At 40.6% G+C, this 9,141-nt stretch overlaps 1 protein-coding gene across 2 annotated transcripts in view; it reads left to right on the top strand.

Moving 5' to 3' along the window:
* The first annotated feature begins 608 nt into the window (after positions 1-608).
* LOC107099336 (protein tweety homolog 3-like) overlaps positions 609-9,141 on the top strand; it is a 32,751-nt gene continuing 24,218 nt past the window's right edge. The window contains exons 1-2 of one of the 2 annotated variants that reach the window (XM_015397410.1): positions 609-1,045; positions 3,530-3,715. In XM_015397410.1, the coding sequence (XP_015252896.1) occupies positions 3,590-3,715 (126 nt within the window). In that variant the 5' untranslated portion in view covers positions 609-1,045; positions 3,530-3,589. Of the gene's footprint in view, positions 1,046-3,388; positions 3,413-3,529; positions 3,716-9,141 lie in introns of those variants that run through there. The other variant, XM_015397412.1, reaches the window with a different exon arrangement.

Below are 9,141 nucleotides of genomic sequence, written 5' to 3'. Positions count from 1 at the left end.
GGCTGTGTCGTAGGTGGATGTAGGAGAGAGATGAGTTTCTTCAGTTGAACCGTTTCATTCACAACACCTGTCCAATCAATGAGGAATCAGAATCAGAAATACTTTAATAATCCCAGGGCGAAATTACTGTCATTACATTACTCCATATGTAATCGAGTGATTTTAGGACCAGTTTGATATAACACAATTTCATACAATATATGTAATTAGGGGGTCCCCAGTCCATCTCACCATCAGTTTGGGGGTCCTTGGCCTGGAAAACGTTGAAGTCCATGGTTTATTGGGCACTGAGCTAGGAGGAGAACGTAGAAATTGAATAAAAGGGGCCCTAAATTTCACCCTTGGGTAATGTAATGTAATTTTTGTGGTCAGACACTATTTTTTTTACGTTCCCAAACAATCCATTTTAAACTTATTTAACTTTTTTTATTTTTAAATCTTAAAGCCTTGTTTGTGCCTGTATGACTTTGTTGCCTATTCTATTCTATTCTATTTTATTAATTTCTTACAAAATGAATAGAATTTCTTAATTGTAATACCACCATATTACCATCAGGGGGAGCCCTTTTTGCGCATTTGCTCTGCACATACACGCACGGTCTGAGAGGCAAAGCTGCCGCAAAGCCCCATCCATCCTCCGGGGCTTTTTTTCACAAACGCTGTTTGCTTCATGCTCCAACAACACCAGCTGAACCGAACCATCGACAAGCTTTAAAATAAATAAATAAGTAGATAACTGGGCTGCGGGTCAAGAATTTTAACCCCTAATCCTCCACAGGGGAAGGACAGACAAAGCGGTAAGGCTGCAGAGGAAATGCGAGCAGGTTTTAGTGATACTTTCAATGCGGTCGGGTCTCCAGCCGACTGGCTCGTCGCATCCAGCCCGGTCCGGCCGCGCTGATGCCGCAGCGGCTTCTAGTCTTCACATCCAGCACCGCGGGACCACAGCAGACTAGAGGTGAAGTCCACGGCGCTCCGGACTCCCACACAGACGAAGGACGCCGCTGAACGACAGCCTGCATTCGCCTTTTTTCCCCCTCTCTAGGTAGGTGATATTACAGCTTTATTCCTCAACACAAAGCAGCAATTTGCGACATTATTCCTCTCCTTGTTGCCTTGGCGACACTGCGGTAGTTCTAATGGTCGCTAAGCAGGCTGGAGCTGGAGCTAATCCGGGGTTTCCAACGTTTTTTTTGTCTTATCGACTGGTAATAAATAAGCTCTCATCGTGTCCCTGAGAGGATAGCCCGGACTGAGCTGACCTACATGTGCTACATTTTCCATTTTCTGCCCTTTAACGACAAATTCCCCCATTTAAATCCGATGCCAACCGAGCTTTTGCCACATCCGCATAGATGTGATCATTTTCTCCCCCATCCATTAATCATTTCACTTCATTTCCTGCTCTAATAGTTAATATCCATAGAAAGATGTCCTCTATAATGACTCTGGTTACACTACATTATGTATCTTGACTAAAACCCACCAGACATCACTCATCAATGTTTATAAATGTCATCATTTCGAATAAAAATGTCGTTTTAACTACGCAGCTTCTTATATCTGCAAATCCTCACTTTTATATCGGCGTCAAATATTAGAAATATGAAATCTAGAGTATGATTTTCCATATCTTTTGTATGATGAGGTCATCACACACTGATGGGGCATAAGGTGTAAAATAAATAACAGACTGCTGTTGAACATTTTGTCCTAACATTTGATGTTCTGTTTTATTTTTTATTATTTGGATCAAAATGAGCATTATGATTAAATCATGATAAATTAGGGGTACATTGTGGGTTAAAACATGCATTTATGTTGGGGTGTTCCTGTTCTGCAGTGGTGAGCATCAGTCCAAACATAGGCTATAGAAAAAATTAGGCATCATAGCTCAAATAGCAGGAAAAGTTAATATAATTTTTTTTATGTGAAAAGGTTTTAGTGATAGTTATGCATCACAGGTTTTCTTTCTGATTTTCTGATGGTTCTGCACAGCTGCACACCAGTAATGGTGCTCATGCCAATCCCTGCCCACCACCCAGTAATGAGCATGCCAGCATTTGAATTGGACCATGCAGCGATAAAACAAGGTGGCCTTTTCTGACAAGTCACGTTTTCCTTTATGTTCTCGCCAGCTGCTTGCATGTGCATCCCTTACTTGCAGAAAAGGAAGACAAAGCTCCCAAAGGCAACGTGATAATAGAGAAATGACTTACCTGTAATAAGTAGTTCTGAGTAGTCTGTCTTTTGGGATGTATGATGTGTAATTCATTAGCTTTAAATTTTGGAATTTGAATTTTCTAAATGCCCTTTACTTGGCAGATGTTTCTGCAGAATTGAGTAAGCACTTAAACCTCTCAAAACCCACCGGTTTTAAAGCATTTAGAAATAATAACTAAGAATGCATGAAAATTACACTGGTAAAATGTTCCACAATTCAACCACCTAGTTCATTTTAAGGACATAGCGAGCACCAATTAACACAGATATAGCAGCATGTCAAAATGTACCATGACAAGGCAGCCACAACAAACAGGCATGTCTTTATAACTGCTGTTCAAAGAAGATAAACCTATTTTCTTCGAGAATAAAAAAACAACTTTAAGTCTTGTTTGAACTGATGCAGCTTGGTTGTTTTACCCAATTTTCATGAATATATTCAGAAACTAGAAAGTTTTGGCTTTCAAATAATGTATCCACACATGTCATTTGGGCTTACAGTTCCAAAGTTATTTGCTTTTCCATTTGGGTATGCAAAATAGGGGAGAATCCTAACTTTTAGGCAGAATCCTGAGGGATGAAGCGTCTGAAGAAAATGGCACACTGGAGCGTAGAAGCCTCTGAAATACAAGGCTGACACGTCTGAATGAGGATGTTTGAAATGTACACTCAATCTAAGGGTTGTCGCTTACCATGTAGCCCTGTCTGTGAAACTTCACTTCTTAATGGCTGCGGCGTGGTGCAGATGCAAAGTTTTTCCTGCTTTAAAGTGAAAAAAGTTAACTCGGAGGAACACAACAGTTTCACTGGAAAAACGATCTAGAAATGAGTAAAAATGTCTTAAATTAAGTGTATTTACTCTTAATTTGAGTAGGTAAATGAGTATTTTTACTCTTAAAATAAGATAATTAGATAATATGCACTTGAATTAAGACAATGCAATCGTGTTTTCTCATTTTAAGTGTAAATTGTCTTGTTCCTTTGGCAAAATGTCTCCCATACCTCCTCAATCCAAGAACAAATGCACTTATTTTAAGAAAAAAAAATACTTATCTAGATTTTGATTTTTTTTCCCCAGTGTTTCAGGTGTTTTCTCCAAATCTTAGTCCAAGCTGAGATCTATGGGACGTGTTGGACAAACCTACAGAACCTAAAAGACCTTCTGCCAGATAGCACAGCACATTTCCAGGTGTCTATTGGAGCAATGATGTTCTTATTGCCTGATTGTGCCATATAGGCTTCTGCAGGATACAGTTTTAGAAGAAGTGACATTAAGCATCTGTGTCGACTGTGAATTTATCTCCAGCGTCTCCGTGAAGGATCAGCCTACCGAGCGAAGTCACCGTCTGCAGGAAGCAGCGTCAGGATGGCGGCTGTGGTGAACTACTCGCCGCCCTGGTGGGTGAATCTGCTCCATCGGTTGCCTCATTTCAACTTAGAGTTCCAAACGGTGAGCAGCGACTTCAGACCGGAAGACTCAGAGTATCAGAAGGTAAGAATAAAATCTGAGAGAACGATTACCACCCACTCTAAACGTGTCACCCTTTTCATCGTGCAGCATCACCTCGTCATCCTTGCCTCTTGTCGTGCTCACGCTGTAATTTTGCTGCAGACTGACTGGTTAAGTGGTTTTTGAGGCTTTTCTAAGCTATAGGATCGTAGGCAACCTCTGCATTGATAGGTGTTGTGTGAAAGGCATGAAATGTCCTTAAAGAATAAAGCTGTTACCATCAAACCATTCGGGTGAAGAAATAAGTGAAAAAAAACAATTACTTTGCTGATTGGACGCTTCCATCCCCCTAACTCTGCTCTGGATGTTCTCTGTTCTTCTCCCTATCAGGGTAAAAACAGATAAAGCCACAGCATTTACAGTGCAACACATTCCTGATTGACAGGTGGTTCTTCTGATATAACCCTCAACCTCCAGGCTGGAGCTTTGTGGAGGAAGCCTTTCCAGATTGGAGGAATATTTAAACTCCTCTGCAGCTCATATTTTCTGTTAACTTAAAATGTAATAGATTTGAAATAGAATCTGCTGTCGTTCAGCCGTCTGCGAGGAAGAAAGGGAGTGACTCATCCCATCAGAGAAATCATTTAAGTGCTTAAAGCATTTAGTTAAAAATTTGGCAGAATTTATGTTCTAAAGCACAGACCAGCAGGAATGTGGAACGCTGACAGAGTTTAGGTTAAAAATAAAATAAAGCAAACTCTTGCACAGTCCTTGTCTAAAACAACATCAGGTAATGCAACATGTTTCGATTGAGATTGGATAATTCTCTTTTGTTTTGAGATTATAACATTTGGGGAAAAAAAGTGTCTCCAACTAACCAGAGCTCCTGCATCTGAGGAAAACATTTAAAAAAACATTTCAAATTAATCTTTGCATGGAGTTTAAAGCAACTTGACAACAGATGTTTTAGAGTAAGGAATATTATATTCTAGAATTTGCTAGTTTCCTGCAAGCTGTGGGCTGAAGAGGAGGATGCTCTCTGCTCTGAGAGGATTCAAGGTTAATAGGCAGAGAGGATGAAGGTAGAATAACAGCAACCCTTTTAATGTTCAAATGCAGACCTCTTTGCAACAGAACGGAACTCTACATAAAGACATCTGTGGATGTCTACGTGTGGGTTAAAAGCTGCGGATCAGACAAGAGAAACAAGCCTGACTTATTAAAATTACACATTTTCTGTTTTCTTTCTGGAACTTGAAGCATTTTTGAAAGAGCAGTCCATAGATATCCTGAGGTTGAGGGGTGGTACGTCTGATGACAGTGTTTGGTGTATAAATATGGCTGACTCAGCAATTTGACCATTTATTTATTATTTGAGGAGATTGATGTGCGTGAGACAGATACATCTTTTAGTTTAAGAAAACAAAACTCTTCTATGTTATTTCCTTCCTTCCTTCCTTCCTTCCTTCCTTCCTTCCTTCCTTCCTTCCTTCCTTCCTTCCTTCCTTCCTTCTCACAGCTTCTGTTGCCTTCACAGAAATTCTTTAACTACTAAATTTGAACTTGAACTTCTATTTTCTGTGTCTAGAATGAACAGAAAATAACCCGAGTACTGTGGAAATTTAAGTCCTGAATCTTGAAATTACATTCCTGATTCCTACTTCTGCTTATTTTTTTTAGCAGGTTTTCTTTTAAAGTGTTAGATAATGGTATGCAACTTTTCCCAAACAAAGGATACAGTGTCAGTTGGACAAACTTCACTTTCTGTGCTGAGACCTTGTTGAAAATTTAACAGGGAAACTATCTTAGTTCCTCTTATAACATTTTAACCAATAATCTGTTTTCATAATAATTTATTTATATGAACCAGAAGCTATAGGAGAAAACTGTAGGCAGAGGATTGTCCACACAATGTTAACATTCCTTTGTATTTAAAGTATGGGCATTAATAATAGGAGCTCCTTCAAAAAGTAATATTAATTAGTCATTTTTTAATTATTAATTGAAGAAGCTGCTTTTGAGGGCAGTTTCATGACTGCCGTGAAGCTCAGGTTTGGTTCTGCTAAATTCCTGATCAAGGTGACTTGCAGGTCTCTGCACCGGGGAGTTCAGCCAGGGCAGCTCCCACAAAGCTGAGACGCATCATTTAGAATCCCCCATTTCATGTGCTGCACCTCCCCATCTGCACAGTTTGCTGACATGCACTGAAAAGAGGAGGAGGGGTGCGGGGTGCGTGGAAGTTCAAGAACTGAGCGTGAGAAGGCACCCAGAGTCACGAAAAAAGGGTTCGGGGGGTGGGGGGTTGATGAGAACTGGAGGGATAAAAAAAAAGAGACTAGCTAGACATAAGAGAGAGCGAGGAGGCTCCATGAGCCGCTGGAGGTGCTGCTAAATTGCCAAATAGCCGCTTCCTGTGAGCTATTCAGCGTTTCACTGAGCGCCTTTGTGCATGTTTGTGTCTCAGTGTGCGCCCACTGGAATTTTAAGGACCCCCCTTTTCAGACTAATTACAGAGTGACATATTTCAGAAGATGAGGCTGTTTCCATGTCAGTGAGCGCCCTGATTGTGTGCTTGTGCATTATATGTGAAAAGCATTATGCTATATGTTTACTTACAGTAAGGCGGTCTTCTGTGTCAGAGGGTATATGTCCCTTTGTGTCGTTTACAGAAGCAGGGCCACTCAGCTCCCTCTGATCCCCCCTTGGGGTGTGTGGGACTGAGTTTGTTTCTTTTTACAGGGTGAAATCGTTCATTCTGGGTGGACTGGGGGAGGGGAAAGAGGGTGAGAAGACTTACACTAGGGGGGAATTGGAGTGGGTGATGGAGGGTTGGTGTCGGGGCGGTTGATGCTGAAAGAATACTGTCTTTCTTTCAGTCTTTCAGTGAGGCTGGTCTTTAGAGAGGTGTAGTCTGTGTGTCTCAAAGGCTTTCATGCGTCCACTCAGCTGACAGACAATGGCCGCTCTATCCGCTGCATCCTTCCACATATTCAACATTACACATGCTCTAAGACAACGGAGAAGATCCGCAGTGTAGTTAGTAGTGTACTTCTCCCTCGGTTTCATTTCTTTCCTACTTTTGTTTCACGTTCTGACTTGTGGTGCTAACTTTCTATACGGAACCTAACCTTTTTTTTTTTTTTTTTTTTTTTTTTGACCCAATCAACGCAAAGTGGTGCATTATTGTAAACTGGAAAGAAAAACTCAATATTGTATAATGTCATGCTACAGGTCATTCTGGGTGTTTCTTAAAGATGCACCGATGCGGTTTTTCCTAATCCGATACCGATACCTATCCGCCTATATAGGATACCGAGTTTATATCTTTCAATATGAGTGGTTTTAGCCTTGACTTGAATTTTGTTAAAAAAAGATAACACAACTAACGCAGATATAAATATATTATATATCATTTATTACCAAATGAGCAGCAAAAAGAAAGATACAACAGCTCCATGTAAAGTGCACAGGATCTCTGATATCAGATCTAAATCGGAGCTTATAGCTGATCTGATGTGCATCTCTAGTGTTTCTCACACAAATCTTCACTTCCATAGTGTGTGTTTATTTTCCCATTCTGTGCGCAAAATATTTCAAAGCCAATCATATCAGGTGGTAAGCCTGTAAACAGCAGGTTTAAACTATGGTCACAGATTTTCAGCTAGATTTATGTGTGGACTTTGACTAGGCCATTAGGATTTTTTATTTATTTATACTTTCTGAGATTTTTAAAGATTTTATATCGCATGGTTTCCACGATCACAGCTCAAGACAGCACTACAGCGCACCATGTGACTCATTGAATGAGAATTCACCTTACGCACCTCAGTGTTTTGCAGCCTGTAACAGGATGTCTTCCAGTCTTGCTCTGTTTTTAGCTCCTTCCATCTTCGGCAGGCTTCTCTGTCCCTGTTAGAGAAAAAGTCTCACAAGACGACTCTGCATGCTTAAAGAGATGGGAAGACTTTTGCAATTATTGTGTATCCTTAAGACTACATATTGAATGAACGTTCACATATGATAACATTTTCCATCTGAGGACTTTAACATCATCTGGTTTGCTGACTGTGTTTTTCTTTGAAGAAAAGTCTTTACTGCTTTCTTTTTTTTCTTGGAGCGCTGAAATAGGAGCTCTCACCCTGAGGCTGTGCAATGCATTAGAATACAGTAAGCGTGCCCTGCGACTATGCTCCTGAATGCCTGTTCATCTGTTTGAATCGCAGAGTCAGCTACAGTTAAACAGCTGCAGAGCATTACAGTGGAATCATGTGACCCAAAATAACACATATTCCCCCAGCTGTGGAGAGCTAAGTCAGTAATTATCATTTTAGATGGTAGGCTTGGAGAAATGATCTAATTGCTCCTTGAAGAGGACAGAGAAAATACTTTTCTTTTTTTTTCTTTTTTGGTTTGTTTTGTTTAAAAGCTGAATTTTGGCTGCTTTGAACTCATGGAGGAGATAAATACAAGCAGAACGCGCTTGAGGTCAGTCACTGCCTCAGGGGGGAAAAAAAGTTGAGTGCAGGCCGACAGGAATTGAGACTACAGATGAGAGCGAGGACGGCTCACAGAGGTGGAAGTGATTGGTCCTGTCAGGCCAAACACACAAACATCCATGCTTTAAGGACAGATTGAAAGTGGATCACTGTGCCTTGGTGTTTAAGGTTTTAGCCCCTCCTCTAGCCTGCCAGCTGAGCTCCAGTACGGTTGATGCTCACTCGCACACAGTGACATTAAAGTGGGCTCACTCATTTATAGCCAAGCTCACCATTCTTATTAGCAGCTAATTGAGCCTCTCCTAATCTGCTCTGACGATTTGTCAGCCCGGCAGTTAATCTAGATGCCGTCAGAGTGAGTGAGAGGAGGGTGAAACTGATGGAAAGCTGTCCCCTTCTGAGGTTTTAATAGAAATATTATGGTTCGTGTATTTATTTATTTATGTTTTTGTGTAGGCAGGTATGGAAATATTTTTTTTTCTTGCACAATTTGGATCTCAAAGATCTAATTAAAACAAATGAAAAGTGTGACATTTATTTTCAGTTCTTTTAAAGCTTTATTTTTTTACCTTGTTTTAACATAGTTGATTTCAATGACACAAGAGGCGTAACAATGCGTAGGTGGTTCTTAGTATGGCTTTGCCAGCACACAAGTTCTCCACAGCTAATCCTATAGATAATGACACAGGAAAGTAGCAGACTGAGAATCGGCAGGGCTTATGTCCCTCTTGTATCCCATCAGGATCCTCCCCTGATCCACTCTGATCATCCTCATTAACCTGGGACAGAAAGTAGTCATATCCAGTAAACTTTCTCACATTTTGTTTCTAACAACCATAAACATGTTTTCTTGAGCAGAAAGATGAAAAATGGGTCCCTATATCCTCCAGAAGTCTAAGCCTATAGCAGCATAACTATAGAGATAAGTCAGGATCACCTGAGCCTTAAAAGTAGACGGGGTGTCTGCCTCAC

The sequence above is a fragment of the Cyprinodon variegatus genome, unplaced genomic scaffold (genome assembly GCF_000732505.1).
Source record: "Cyprinodon variegatus isolate N-32 unplaced genomic scaffold, C_variegatus-1.0 Scaffold860, whole genome shotgun sequence".
In the NCBI taxonomy this organism is placed as follows: Eukaryota; Metazoa; Chordata; class Actinopteri; order Cyprinodontiformes; family Cyprinodontidae; genus Cyprinodon; species Cyprinodon variegatus.
The sequence above is the reverse complement of the archived record's forward strand: the minus strand, read 5'-3'. Positions and strand labels throughout refer to the sequence as shown.